At 40.5% G+C, this 16,496-nt stretch overlaps 1 protein-coding gene across 2 annotated transcripts in view; it reads right to left on the bottom strand.

The window, feature by feature from the left end:
- LOC120560947 (EGF-like repeat and discoidin I-like domain-containing protein 3) overlaps positions 1-16,496 on the bottom strand; it is a 128,948-nt gene that overhangs the window by 72,370 nt on the left and 40,082 nt on the right. For both annotated transcript variants that reach the window (XM_039803855.1, XM_039803856.1), the window contains exon 3: positions 15,329-15,457. In XM_039803855.1, the coding sequence (XP_039659789.1) occupies positions 15,329-15,457 (129 nt within the window). The remainder of the gene's footprint in view (positions 1-15,328; positions 15,458-16,496) is intronic.

Genomic DNA, 16,496 nt, shown 5'->3' with positions numbered 1-16,496 from the left:
CAGTCTGGTAAGTTGAGAAAATGACATCACTTTACTGTAATGCAGCCTTTAAAACCAGGAGAAGACAACACTTATGCCATATTACGATATAACGATATCCAAAATCTAAGATGATATCTAGTCTCATATCACGATATCGATATGATATCGATATATTGCCCAGCTCTACGTCACATTTAAATAAAAGACTGTAAAACCATACATTAAAGATAAGAACACTCCAAGGCATGGCATAAAGACAATGAATATGAAGGATGTAAAAGTTGAATCATGACCAAACATCTTAACTAATATCCACTAAAAGAAACAGGGTTTTGGTAAGGGTCAGATTCTGTATGACTTCTGCAGAGTTTAACATTGACAGTGTTGCCAAATTAAGATGCATCAGTGGTTTCAACAGAGAGTAATTTCACACTGAGTTTATGAATTAATGTCCTTGTTGACCCTCTCTCTGATCTATCCTTATCTGTCTAGAGGAGATTCTATGAATGCTTTGGTAAAAAAGCACCATCATCCCCATAATGGCCATTCACACATCTGTATCATTTCTTCCATGCAGAGTCATATTCATGATTAAATGAGAGGTGGAATAATGATATAAGATATCCCAGTTGGGCAACAGCCAAAATCTTATGTTATGGTTTACAGTACACATTCTCATGACCATCAACCTTCATTTCAGTTACACTGAACTCTTAAATATGTAGTAAAACAACACTGATACTAATTTGGCCACACACTGACCATCCTGAATAAGGATGCTCTGTGTAGTCAAGCTGAACATTTATTTGTGTTCTGCTTTAGCTTGCAGTGCCAGCCAGAAGCCCTGAGCAGGACAGAGTCTAACTCTTTTCCACCACCTAGGATTTGGAAATGCATCTCTATTTATACTTTGGCCATCTGCCAAAAGGCCAATTCTTACTGCAGAGGCTAGGAGGTGACAGCAAAGCTCAAGCATCTGAGGGTGCCTTACACAATTAGGCCCTGGTAACAGCTGATTCCCTACAACTCCCCCACAGGAAGGATAAAACAGGTGAATGGGTGCTTAGGGGCCGGCACCAGGAAGTGGGGGGGAAGAAACCTACTGAATTAAACAAATACATTCACGCTGCTTTTTTTTGGCTGAAAAAAATATTTTTTCTTCACAAAATCCAAAGTACACATTTCCTAGGTTTTTGTTTCTTGTGATTTTCCCTTTTAATTTCAACAAACATAACTGAAGAAATCCAGTCTCTAAGTAAATCTCTCCTGAAGCACTTTGGCACATTCAATATTCTTCTAAAAATGCTGGCCTTTCGCTAAAAGACTACCTACCTGAAGGAATTCTGTGCCATTATGTTTGGTTTTAACAGCAAAAGATGCATTGGGGAATAAAATGCCTGTAATTTTGCTCACAAAAGCGCCACCTTGCCAATCAAGAAAGGTCATCTTCTCGAAGTATGTTTCTACAGCAGTTTTTATTTGGCAGGATTTGCAGAACTGAGTGCTTACCAAAGGCATATGGAAAAGGAGATGTATCACTTTATATTATCAATGATGGGTCAGAGTACTGACAGATGAGGGCGTGAGAGCATGCATGAGGCCAACGCTGACTAGATCAGGGCCAAGCACAGATGGATGCTGGTTTATAGTGTCTGGTGCAACTCTTTGTATTCAAAAAACTTGAGGGAAAAAAAGGTCAGTTTTAATGTGTCAAGCTCAAGGCTCCATCTAGAAGGTCAGTGGCACATACAAAGTGTCCCTAAACATCTTGTTTCCAGCTTATTTCCCTGGCTTGTTATCCAAAATGCCCCCTGACTGAGGCAATATAGGGTCATAGTCCCTCATGGGATGGAAAAAGGAGCAGCAGGATACCCGAGAAAATAGACATTTGAAGTTCAACACAGATCTTTGACCGGGTCTTCTTTAACTTTACACATACACACACACACGCACACACACACACACACACACACACACACACACTGAAAGCAAACAAAAACATATACACTACCGGTCAAAATTTTTATAACACCCCAATTTTTCCAGGTTTTTATTGAAATTCATGCAATTCAATGTCTTATTGTACTCTGAAATGAAAGAATAGAACAAATGAACAATTTAAGTTAAAAAAGAAATCATGGAATCAATTTATAAACCAAAATTTATTCTAAATTTTTGACTCCTCAAAGTAGCCCCCTTTGGCAGATATAACAGCTGAACACACTCATGGCATTCTTTCTACAATGGAAATCAAATATTCTTCAGAAAGTTCTTCCCAACTCTGTTGCAGAAGTTCCCATAAACGTGTGGCACTTGTAGGTTGCTTTGCTTTCACTTTTCTGTCCAGTTCATCCCAAACCAGCTCAATGGGCGACTCTGCTTGCCACTCCATGTTTTTAATCTTACCATCTTGTTCTTTTTTGCTAAGGTAGTTCTGGCATAGCTTGGACTTATGTTTTGGGTCATTATCTTGCTGTAGGATGAACCCCTGACCAACTAGGCGCATACCAGAGGGTACTGCATGGCGCTGCAAAATGCTGTGGTAGCCGTTTTGGTTCAGGGTGCCTTTCACTCTGTACAAATCACCGATTGTGGATCCAGCAAAACAGCCCCAGACCATACGCTTCCTCCTCCATGTTTGACAGTTGATGTCACACACTGAGGAACCATCCTTTCGCCTACTCGACGGCGTACAAAAATCCTGCGACATGATCCGAAGATTTCAAATTTTGATTCATCAGTCCATAGCACCTTCTTCCAGTCTTCAGTAGTCCATTGACGATGTTTCTTGGCCCATGCAAGCCTCTTTTTGTTATTCTGACGTCTTAGCAATGGCTTTCTTGCTGCAACTCGACCTATAAAACCTGCAGCTCAGTCTTCTCTTTACAGTTGAAACTGAGACTTGCTTATTACGACCACTATTAAGCTGTGCTTGAAGCTGTTGTCCTGTAAGCCGCTTTTAAACACAAGCTGTTGACTCTCAGAAACTCTCAGTGCCGTCTCGACACTGGAACTAAACAAAGCTGAATTAGCACAACTTTCATGCATTTCTTTCACATCTACTGCAGTCAGATTTACTGTGTTCACTGGAAGAAATCACTTCACATGGGTAGGCACTTGTAATGACATTTCCAACATGTTAAGAGGCTAAAAGCACGTTTAAAACTTGCCCTGTTTCAGCCTCCTGGGTGCAAACTGTAGCAGGAGGATAACACGGTTTAGGCAACACCGATTGTTTTCATTTTTCTCGCTACTGACAGCACTCCAAATTTACAAACAACAGAGCTACGTGTTGAAATCGACCGGAATTCTCCTTTAAACAAGACAAATGCTCATTAGACTAGATCAGGGCCAAGCACAGATGGATGCTGGTTTATAGTGTCTGGTGCAACTCTTTGTATTCAAAAAACTTGAGGGAAAAAAAGGTCAGTTTTAATGTGTCAAGCTCAAGGCTCCATCTAGAAGGTCAGTGGCACATACAAAGTGTCCCTAAACATCTTGTTTCCAGCTTATTTCCCTGGCTTGTTATCCAAAATGCCCCCTGACTGAGGCAATATAGGGTCATAGTCCCTCATGGGATGGAAAAAGGAGCAGCAGGATACCCGAGAAAATAGACATTTGAAGTTCAACACAGATCTTTGACCGGGTCTTCTTTAACTTTACACACACACACACACACACACACACACACACACACACACACACACACACACACACACACACACACACACACACACACACACACACACACACACACACACACTGAAAGCAAACAAAAACATATACACTACCGGTCAAAATTTTTTTTAGGGGTGGGAATCACCAGAGGCTCCATGTTACGATATTATCACAATAAGATGTTACTGAGAGTTTAAACATATTGCTATATTCTGTGATATATTGCAATGTATTACCTTTTTTACAACTTCTAATTGTGTCCCCAAGAGGGGTCGCACATACTGACGGTCATCCGTGCTGACCTCACCAGAAGAAAAAATAACTAAACTGCTCTATCTAGTGGAGTGAAAAAGCAATTCTTTTATTATTCTAGAACCAAAAAGTTAAAATCTCATGTGCAATTTATATAATAAAAGATCAATACTTGGCGTCAGTGTATCGATACAGTATTGTCACGGAAAATATTGCAATCCTATGCTCTATTGATTTTTTTCACTCAGCCCTAATGCTTATGGCATTGATTCGGTCCATTAAATGATGGGACTGTCCTAAACTTTCACTGCCTCTAAGACCAAATATAAAAGACAAACATAGAAAGGGGAGAAAACTTTTATTTGCACATTATGAGAAATTTGGTCCTGCTTCTTTGTACCTTTCTTTACTTTGTATGCGGAATAGGGTTGCGGCTCAGATGAGAGCGGAGTATAACTGCAAGATCTTCTCACCCACCTACATATTCCATATGTATGGAGGCCCTTTGAGACACACTGCAAGGATACACTAAGAATGAATCAAAGTCTGCACATGTCATCCCAACAAATACAGCTGACTGTAGAAGGTAGGTGGTCACCCCTGAACCGGTATATCTACTGGTGGAAACATCAAGCACACACTCCCCAAATGAGGTGCTTACAGCTACATTAATGCCAGGGGCAAACTGGCCGCGGAAGCGGAAGAAGGGGAGACATTTTCATTTCGGTGCCCGTGTTATCTAATCTGTCTGTTCACACCGGCTGCGATCAGGAGCTGAGCAGGCGTGCCGGCCCGCTCACTACAGCGATCGTTTCGACGTCTCCTCTATTTCTTCTGCGAGCAAATGTGTCAAGCCAGGCAGATAGTCAAAAGTTTATTATATAAATAAAACTGATTTAAAAATAAAACACCCAGGTTTATGGTGATTTTGGCTGGCTTGACTTTTCAGTGGTGTCTAAAGCGAGACAGGCGATCAGGTGCACAGAGAGAGAGAGAGAGAGAGAGACAGACAGAGAGAGAGAGAGAGAGAGAGAGAGAGAGAGAGAGAGAGAGAGAAGAGAGAGAGAGAGAGAGAGAGAGAGAGAGACAGACAGACTGCATATGTGCATATCTGGTGTGCAAAGCCAGGCGCCCGAACCTAGGAACCTAGGTAGGAAATGAAGGCTTTTAACCATAAAGCCTTAGTGCTTGCAGGCATGTGCCCCTTTGTCAGGGCAACACGCTGTGGCAGCTTTGCTAGTGTTTTTGAGCCAGAAATAAAAAATTTCACCAGACATGCGGAATGCAAACTTCCTGTCAGAGTAATATGCCAGGTATGTCTTCACCAGCCCAACAATGAAAAAAATGAAGCATCTTTCAAGTAAACCAATGCTGGCTATAGTCTGCAAACAGGAGACATCAGCTTCACAATAATCATCAAAATCAGTATGAACTATTCATTTAAAGGTCCCATGACATGGTGCTGTTTGGATGCTTTTATATAGACCTTAGTGGTCCCCTAATACTGTATCTGAAGTCTCTTTCCCAAAATTCAGCCTTGGTGCAGAATTACAGCCACTAGAGCCAGTCCCACAATGAGCTTTCCTTAGGATGTGCCATTTCTGTGTCTGTAGGTACTGAGGAGGAGAGAGGGGGGGCAAGGTGGAGGGTGGTGGTGTGGCCTGGACCAACTGCCACTTTGCTCGTTTGAAAGCCATGATGTCTCTCTCTCATGGGTGGGCCAAATTCTCTGGGCGGGCAAAGCAGAGAAAGGGGAGGTAACCTTGCTCCTTATGACCTCATAAGGAGCAAGATTCCAGATCGGCCCACCTGAGCTTTCATTTTCTCAAAGGCAGAGCAGGATACCCAGGGCTCGGTTTACACCTCTCGCTATTTCTAGCCACTGGGGGACAATGGGCAGGTGGGTGGAACGCATATTAATGTTAAAAAAAACTCAAAGTGAAATTTTCATGCCATGGGACCTTTAAAAAAACATTTTCTTTCCTTTGCTCATTATATTTCTCCTCAAATATAATAAAAAAAAAAAAGCTGTTTTAGATAGAAATGAACCGAAATTTCGCCCGCCGACCGAAAACAGCATTTTCGTTTTTTGGCCGAAAGAGAAAAACAACCGAAAATATGAGCCAAAAATATGAGCCAAAAATATGAGCCGAAAATATGAACTGAAAATATGAGCTGAAAATATATGCTTCTCCGCCCCGCCCCTCAGTGCTCAGATTTCTCTCTCAGTTGCTCTAGCCATTATCACGGTGCTACCCAGCAAAGGCAGATCACGTCAGAGATGTGGAATTACTTCAAAGTTTCTGATAAGGACATCAAATTTGCGATCTGCAGTGTTTGTTCATCAGACATTTCAAGAGGGGGTACAGTGCCGAAGAACTTTCCCATGTCAGGTTTGATACACCACCTGAAAACACGACATCCAATTCAATATGCAGAGTACATCAAAACAACAATGCTTAAAAGAACCCCAACTAGCACACCAACACCATTGGTCGCCGCGGTCTTTGAAAAGGCTAAGAAATTTGCAAATGATAGTGCCAAAGCACGTGGCATTACAGAGAAAATGATGGAGTTCATTGCCTTAGAACTTAACATTATTTGGGTAATTGGTAAAAAAAATCTGTTACATTTGATTGTTACAGAACTGAATGAATATATTTAATATTGTGTTTTATATATGTTGTCAAATTTTGGTGTGTTACTTTCAATAAAAGTGTTTTATTAGTTTGTAGTTTTTCAATTCAGATTCATTAAATCAATTAAAAAGTATAATATGAATACAAATATACAAAAAAAACTATTTTAAAATGGGTTTTTAAAAAATAGTCATTTGCGGTTTTGGTTTTGGTTTTCGGTAGCCTAGAAATCTAGACGCACCCTAGCTGCAGCAAATTTAATTTGTAGCCAGGGCGGGGATCTAGACACTCTCCTTTGACTTGCAAGCTGGAAAAACCAAACTCTAGTCAGGCCAATCACATCGTGTATAGAGTCGGTGGGCGGGCTTATGGCTGCTGCTGCTGGGAACAGCGGTCTTCTGGAAGACTTGGAGTTAAGCTTTTCTTTGAGAAAAGTACGGCACCGAAATCATTCTTAAAAAAGGAAGCTGTGTTCGGAGTTTTGTCGACCAGATACAGCAAAAGTTTAATCTATAAACTAGCTTCGCTACCTTCTTCGTTGCTCTGCCTGGTTGTAGCGCTATCCTACTGCGTGCAGAGGGAATTTGAAAGACAACCGTTTATCCCGCCCCTCGGATTGAGCTCCGTCAATGGTGAGTTCCCAGACCCAACATCTTGATGTGGGTCTGGCTTGTCGGGCTAGGTTTTCGGCCCAGTGCATCCTCAATTTTTGGATTTGGTTTCGGCCCAGAATTTTCATGCATCACTAGTTTTAGACATTAATGTCTATTTCTTCACACACATACAAAAGTAAAAACGTAAAAGTCCCCTAAAGGCCAGATTTACTGAACAGATCATGCCACATAAAGAGGTCCTTTGCTGTTTCCAGTGACTCAAATGTGGGGCGCTTTGAAGAAAGACCAAATGTGCAGTAAGCTAAAACAACAGGACAGCTTGGCCACAAGCATATCCATCTTTCCATTTTGATCTGCAGAGACTCCTGCGAGACAGAAAGAGAGTGTACTCACAGGCTCTCCATGAGTTGTTGATCATTGGCGTCTAACGGTTTGGCTGTGTGATTGTGGTCTCTTCTTTGGATGTTTGGTCTACTATGGACCCTTCCCCCAGGATTCTCTACACTCATGTCTTCCTGTAAATGCAGCTTTCTAGCCACAAACTGTGAGCAGTGGGTGGGCTGTGGGATTGTGAATGAAATGCTGTCTGGAAATGGTCTTGTCCTTAGCACAGCTCTACATCCCAGTAATACTGTAGAGCAGTGGGGAGAGCCTTGAGGCTGCCAGTGTTCACAATAGTTCTAAACGCACTTTTTTAGATCTGTGATACCATGGTGGCCTTGGGGTACTCTAGCAGGAGGGAATCTATACTCACAAGATAAACAAGTGGAGGTTTTGGAAGGATTTCACAAACTACGACACTGTGAAGTTAAATATATCAGAGACTGTTGAGTGAATAACCTAAATACTATGAAATAGTGCTGTACTGATTTGAATAAGTGGTTAGTTTGAAATAATGCAAGTTTTTGACAATAAGAAGAGAAGAGGAGCAGAAGAAGTAGTCTTAAAATTAAAAGTGGTGTACAGATTAACAATATTTCAGTAAAACTTCCTAACTGTAACCTAGAGGCTGTAAAGACGAGGCAGATTTATAACAGAACAGACTTCAGGCACTATGACTAAGCCAATGCCTGTTTATTTTGAAAATAAGTTAACTTTCTGTAGACAATGTACTCCTTCCGCCTGTTTACCATGGAGACTTTTTTTTTTTCATTAACAAACTTTTCTCACTGACTTATAGTACTTAGTACTTATAGTACTTAAATCAATCTTAATCCAGTTAGCTAAGCCTGCCCCGAAAACATGTTTTTAAACTCAAAGTTAAAATCCGCCCTAAAACACAATTCAGCTAATACCTCTCATACGATCTAAGACAGTAAGTGGATTTCTGCATATGAACAACATTCCCCCGGAGCTATAAACAAAACAACAGCAGCACTTTGTGGAGCTTCACCACTGAGATAAACAGGGAGCTGATATTGTGGACAAAGTGGCAATTTGGAAGATCGTTTGGTCGAAATATGGGTCATTTTTTGGTTCAGATCACTTTGATCTGTTATACAAGATAACTACAAAAAGAAAGAGCAAATTAAGTCTACATATTTGACACTCTGTGAACTGGCTGAGGAGCAGCTGAAGAACTTATTTTGATACATGTTAATAGATATTAATTTAACCGTTTAAATGATAAAAAAAAATTTAATCAATGCAAGCAAGCATTTTCCTTCAAAAAAACACAATATTGTTTTTCTAGAAAAAGGACATTTCTATTACTAACTGAAATAATTTGGGATGTTTATGGCCCGGTGAGATTCCATTTACATTTAACAACAGCTACAAAAAGAGTAGGACATTTTCATGCTTCAACGTGATCTTTGCTGGAGTGACTTCAACCGTGCTCACAGTGAGAAGGAGATAACAACGGCCTCAATCATGGCGAGAGGGAGCAGAAAACCACAAGCCCACCAATCTCTCTCCACCCCACCCGCTGTCCCCTCTCGCCGGCCTCCATGAGAGCAGTGGAAGATATGCCGGCTAACAAGAGCTCTCTCCCTCCCTCTCCCCCTGCCATGACAACAAACTGAAGTTCCGCTGCTACAAAGTCACCTCCTGTGAGGCAGCGGCAGGTTTGAGAAGGGCAAGTCATTTCTCGCTTGAAGAGGTGCAGGTAACCACTCAGAGGTGTGCCAGTAAAGTGAAGTGGTTGGTGTTCACGGGGGCGGAAGGGATGCTGGGAGAAACTGTCGGACCTCTGCTTCTGCCTTGCACCTGACAAATAAAGTTGATTGTTGTAGTCAAATGTTTAAAAGTTAAGATGTACACACCCACTGTGTATTGATGATGCTCATTCATGTTGCAAGTAGGCTATGCTATCATCTTACCCTTATGCAATACATTAAGCACAGCAAACAGATACCAGCAAAAAAGAAGTCAGATCTCTATATATCTCACTCAATCTCCATAAAAACCCATGTGAATGCAAGGAGTCAGAGGGCCTGGTGAAGCGTTAGAGAGGAAATTTTTTTACCTGAAATATAAGCGCAACAAACACACAAAAGGTCACTAATGAAGTTCTAAATGGGTCACCAAAGACACACAGAGCTAGTCCTTATGGAGTCTCTTTCTTTCTCTTGTGCTGATTAAAGGCAGTCTATGATCATCTGCCCCAGGTAAATGGACTAACAGTATGGCTGCTTGTGGCTTTCCATGGGGCCTCAGCCATCAACACTGGCTGATTATCCTGTGGCAAGAAGCTGTGGAGACAGCAGGGCTAATACCGAATGATAGCAACTGCCAATACATGATCAAATACAGGGCCATGCTTTAAAAAAGATATCACACATCTACATTTAGCCTCAATCAATCCTTTCCTGTAGGTGGATTTCAAAAAGAAAGGCAAAGACACATATTGATCAATAAGGAATGGAAGGATGGAAAGAGGCTACGTTAGAAAGTGACCTAAGAGACAAACTTTGCTTATTCTTTTTTAAAATCTTTTACAGTGGATGGATATGACATATGTATGTGTGGTTGTGTACAGTTTCTCTAACAGATTTACCTTTCTCTGTGACTTGCAGTGAGCTCCACATACATTATCCCTGAGTGAGAGTTTGAAGGAATAAGACAAAACCAACATCTTTGAAAGAGAGTAAAGAAGAACAAGCCGCAGAAAATTGTGATCAAGCTTCCCTACTCAAAGAGAAAAGAGGGAGACATATCTTCATCTGAATCTGCCAACTTTCAAATGCATGATTCACTTTCACTGCATCAAATTAAATTAAAATGTTGTTCAACAGACATGACAGCAAATGTCTGTGCAGGAAAATAAAACACATCCCCAATGAAAATCCCAACAGTTTATACTTCAATTGTCCTTGATAGGCTGAGAACATGCGCCCTAAAAATGATCTGCACGCTCATGACGACTGAGGCAATCAGTCGCAATCAGTCCCAATCTTCACACTGTGACAGGTCATTACAATGTTTGGCTACTTGCCCAATAACATGGCACTTGTTCTCTTGTAACCATAGGGACATTGACGCCACACTATTCAGAAGATGAATTACTTTGTGATAATAAGGGCTTTAATAATAAAAGCATTGAAATTTGCCCGATTTTAACCCTGGTTTTCTTAGGTGGTGTTGAGATGTAGACTTGGTAAAAACTGATTTAATATCCATATTTTGTCTGAATATCATTTCAATTGTAGAACCTCAAATCCTTTCTATCTATCTAATAAAGCGGGACACCTCTGTGTGTGTGTGTGTGTGTGTGTGTGTGTGTGTGTGTGTGTGTGTGTGTGTGTGTGTGTGTGTGTGTGTGTGTGTGTGTGTGTGTGTATATGTCTCTGAGTCTCTGCGTCTGTCTTTGAAATATCTCATGAACCGTTCATCCAATCTACTTCACACTTGGTTTCCTGGGTACCCAATGAACTTGCGGTTTGGATTTTGAAGCAATTTGGACAGCATTGGAAATTGGATATTAAAAATAAAACTAAAAGGGCCGAACAATAAGCTGCTGGTGCAGCACGCAACAGACTGTTGACACGCTCTGGACAGCAGCAGAAAAGCAAACTTTTCTTCACGTTCCTGGAGCACGAGCAGATAGCTGACAGGAAGATTGCAACTGTTGCTGTTGAATAAGGTTGGAAAAAAAGGCTCTACATAACACTGGCTTTTCCGTGTCTATTATTTTGCTAAGAGGAAACTCAATAAAAAGCCATTTGCCAACACTAAATATCAAACAAAAACCAGACACTTTATTGTATTAAGTTGCTGTGAGCTGTACATTTACCACTTCTAAACAGAGGCAGAACCTAACCTAATCTCGGAGCTTTCTCCACAGCGTCGTGCAGTGCAGACTATCTCGAAGCTGACCAACCGCAGAAAGCAGTTTTCATCAGACTCACCCTGGGTCTGGTTAATTAAGTGTATAATATGTAAATAATATGTAATACTAATAACATTACTGTCGGCAAATAATAATAAATAAATCCATACTTCAACGTTAACCGTCAAGCCACTAAACCTGTATGGAAATGAACATGAAGTGTTAACTTCGTTAACGATAATAATGACGAGACTAGACAGGACCGCCGTCATGACTGTGGTGATATCAACATTCAATATCGTTGAAGAAAAAGACAACACTCTCTCTGCACGCACACACATAAAAAATGTGAGCCGATTAGCTCTCATAACGGGCCGTATGGGTAGCGCACCGCCATGAATACATGAGGCAACTGTGTGATTACTCCTCATTTTAATTGTGACATTTTGTGATTACATTATGAATCTGCCATTTTCTCTGTCAGGTAAATGTAATAGTACAATGTCTTCCTCTGATGTAGAAGTACCCTGTAAGTCAGTAGTAGGCCATACAGTGGAGTTGCATATTAAGTGGTTTGGGGTACTTCTGTAAGTCATTTTGGAGTACAATGGAGAAAGCTACACGCTGCGATACCACAGGCCAAGCAATCGGCCCGTTCCAAACAGGCACATTTTCAACGGGCGCTGTACTAGTGGGATGAAAACTCAATCAAGCAAAAGCACATCATTAATGCAATGAGCAAAAGACACCTTTAAAGTTTAACGTTTAAGCATTAAGAGCATACAGTATCCACACATCAAAGAAGTCTGAAATAGCTTGTACAGTACTTATCCTAGCTGTCCATGTGGGACACCATTCCTGGCTGTGCTTCATAAAACCAGTCTAACAGGCAGGATATGTAGTGCATGTATTTAGGATAATGTTCAAAGGTGTGAAATTGGATTTGGCACTGATGGAACAAGGAGATAGTAAGAGCAACAGTTAAATCCCAAGACTGACCTACACACATATTATGTTACATCTGTGTTGCACAGTATATACAAAGCACTGATTTAAACCACTGGATTAGATATCACATAAAATAAAGGGTAATCCTACAATGCGATTCAATCCTGAATCAGACTTAAAAAAAAGTACTGGTAATAATGTATGGTGAAAGGTTTGTTCCTTTAAGGATTTGGATTAATATTTTACAATAACTAGAAATGATTGTAAGCAGCAGACATCCATCCTGTTGCAACAGCTGTGAGCTTTTTAACAGAAGGCTAATTCATGTATTGATGAATTCATAGTATTGACAGATGCAGTACCAAAAAGTTGCGTACAAATTATGAACTGCCAGCAGCAGTGATAATGGAAACATCATTATCCACACATAAAATTGTGTGATATTAATTAAAAGAACACACGCATTAAGACAGAGTGCTCAGTGGGATTGAAACACCCCTTGTTGTGTGTTCCTTGTATTCTACACAATTTACAGCGAGTAAGATGTCATCCATCAAAAGCCAACACCAACCACACCATAACAAAGTCAGCTTAGCTGTCATTCTAAAAGGAACAATTATTTATATGCCTTTATCATTTAATTGCAGGAATTATCAAGACGCTAGATTTGAATATTAACAAAATTCTCTCTCTCTCTCTCTCTCTCTCTCTCTCTCTCTCTCTCTCTCTCTCTCTCCCATTCAACTGTAATGACAGTGAGGAAAATTGGTAGACATTATTGTGTATTCAGTCTATATCGAATCAGTTTCTCACCACCCTAGGGCTTAATAGGAAACAATAAGTGAATTATGACATGAATGCTAGCCAATTGCTCACAATTTTGGCTGAAGACAAACACAATGACATACCGTTGATATAGCGACTCACTCCATTTCCTTTTATGTTTTGTGGGTTTTCATTAAATAAGGAAAAAAAATGATGTGGAAACAAATAAATAATGATTGACACTGACTGTCCCAAAATAAAAAGCCCCTTTCTTTTCTTCCAGTTTACCACTAAGTTGTTTTCTTGTTTAAAGCTATAGTGCGTAGTTTGTGCCGCCCCCATGAGGAATTCTAAGTAATGACAACAACACTGTCGGAGCATCCACATGACGCAAGCCTTCGGTAATCGCACCCCCACCCTCCTCCACACAGTTGCTAACACGGAGGATGAATAAAACATGGACTCTTCAGAAGAGGTAATTATCTTGTCATTTGTATGTCATTATCTTGTCATTTGTACGTTTGTATTGCTTCTGCGCGTGATAGTTGCCGGACTACACCATTTTATAAACATAGCCATACTAAGAAACACAGAGTTTTGCGGAGCTGATAGGCTATATATATTATATAATTAGCTTTGTATCAACCCATTTGGCAACGGCTTGAATGTAACGGACGTTCATCAAATAGTTGCGCACTATAGCTTTAACCTTGGTGTACGTGTGGCAGAGTTATGAGACAGATATGAATGGTTTTATTTAAGTATTGGTTAACGTCTCTCATTCTCTCTGTGCGTTTATCCCTATTTGTCTTTCAAACCAATAATGATCCATCTCACCACACAGTTTGCACCATGATACATTAAATTCATTACTTAGGAGCACACCTGCGACGAAATGAAGGACAACTACTGTGCTGTGCAGGCTAATGCAATGCTCAGCCAAGCACACACACAGGCAGGGCAGCCACAGGACTTGGCCTATATATCATTCTGCAGGATTTAGCAAGATTTAGCACTTACAGACGAAGAGCTATATGCTGTTTTTCAAATCCTGGGATCGACTCAAAATGCAGAAGGTTTTTAAGGTAAGACATTATTGTAAAGGCTTGATGCTATACTTGTGTATTTCTACTGCTGGATAGCAGATGTTGGTTCCACCTGTTAAGTGACATATTTTCTTTTTTTCAAATTAATCGACATATTGACTAAGTGTCACTTTTGTTGGTGCAGTAAGTGGTACTGCAAGCGATATTGACATTAGCAAGCCTTGACACTGCTGTGAAACTGACTTAAAAACTGCTGAGAACAGTGAAAAGTTTAAACTTTCACTCACACGAAGAAAAAAGTAACTTACTATATATAGCATAAATATCAAAACAGCTCACTTTGGCTACTCCTACAGTTATCAAATCAAACAGCCCAGTTGTTTGTTGTGGAGTTTCCAAGGAAAGGCTAGAGAAAGCTTTGCAACAATAATCAATAGACGTTTTTGTTGTTTTAAGAAAAGTGATATAGCTGATTTCCAAACACCTTTGCTTCCTTTCTTGGCAAGATGTCTACAATAACATCAAAATACACAAGACCTCTAATTACATCATGGAGCAAAGCCAGCAGGGCACTGGCACAGTTGCAATGACACTTTTGTCGTGTAATTGTACATGTTTTCACAGTTTCTGGTGTTGGTCACAACTACATTCGCCTGCCCCTCACCTCTTTGTGTTAGAGATCACACTTGTGCCCAGTTTCAGGGCGTTAGGGGCTCAAGAGTTTAGAAAGTCTGCTTAAAGCTAGAGCATAAATTGTACTGAGCTTGAGAACAATGCCCCTGGTCTAATGTTACGTTTCTCACAGGCAGCAAAAAACCTCTGACACTAACCTTTATTAAGAGCACGCTCAACAAAAGAAAGCCAGTTCAGCATTTCTTTTCTCTACCAAACCTACTATCATTTTGCTGAATTAGTCCTTTCAACAGCGATTTACTTTCTTTCAGCTGTTTGACATTTATTCACTGCTTAATGTCATTATTTGTGTTGGGAAAATCTGTCCGATCAAACAGGCAAATCCTACTTCATGGAAATGTATAAAAGGAGACAGATTTTCATGAAACCTTACAAACTCTTTGATTTAATTTGTCTTTTTTTTTTTACAGAAGGCAAGGGGGAAATAGGGGTCCAACTTACTGTGTTGGCAGTGAACTCCACTGAAGCCTGGTGGACACTTGCAGACGTAACCAATAAAGGTGTCGCCCCTGTAGGTCTCACTGATCTCACATGTTCCTCTGTTGTGGCAAGGGTTTGGATGGCAAGGGCCTGCATGAAAACAAAAGAGGAAAACAATGTTAAGAAGTGTGTTTTGTGCCAACATTAAAATAGTGTGTTATGGCTGCGAGACAATGATAATGAGCTACATGTTTTACTTTCTCATTTACTGTGTATACAAGTACACACTGTTCTAGGTAACTGATTCACTCTGGCGTAGCACAATGTTCTGTCAGTGTGTGCATAAATAAAATGAGCATTACCATGCCAACAGTGGCAAAAATATTCCTACACAATCTTACCTAGCCAATGATTTAAAACAAACCACACTAATGTAAGGTATACTTTGCCTGTGCATCTGAACACATTTACAAGTTAAGTTTAAGTGAATAAATGACACCAAGTTGGACCTTGTGAGACAGTTTGAGAGGCAAAAATGAGAATGAGAGTGGGGAGAGGCTGACATTCAGTGACACTTTGCTGGTCTCTGTGGTTCGAAAGGGCAGCCCAAGGCACAGTCTAAAAATCACTGAATGTGTCCCCTCCAGGGAGGGAACACTTCGTCCTCACAGTGCTAAGTGGAGAGCACAGACTAGCTGCAATTTAGAGCACTATCACCTACAGTACACACACACACACACACACACAAAAACACACACACACACACACACACACACACACACACACACACACACACACACACACACACACACACACACACACACACACACACACACACACACACACACACACACACACACACACACACACACACACACACACACACACATATGATAGTACAAGGGCGTGGATTGCTTAACCAGAGTCTGGTCAGCTGAATACTGAGTGAAATAACTTGGATAATGATATGAACGGTGTCAAAACATGAAATGGGCAATTTGTTACAGTAGAAATAATTGTTTCCTTTAGTTTTTGTGTTTGCATCCTCTGATTTTTGTGGCCAATTATCAATAGTGAACTATTCCACAGAGCAAAAGAGTGTTTGCTCGAGTGATTGCATAGACTTTTCCAGCTCTGCTGGGTAAGAGGCATAAGCTCGCTGGATAATTAATAACTGACCTTCAGCCAT

Source organism: Perca fluviatilis, chromosome 6, assembly GCF_010015445.1.
Source record: "Perca fluviatilis chromosome 6, GENO_Pfluv_1.0, whole genome shotgun sequence".
NCBI lineage: Eukaryota > Metazoa > Chordata > Actinopteri > Perciformes > Percidae > Perca > Perca fluviatilis.
The sequence above is the reverse complement of the archived record's forward strand: the minus strand, read 5'-3'. Positions and strand labels throughout refer to the sequence as shown.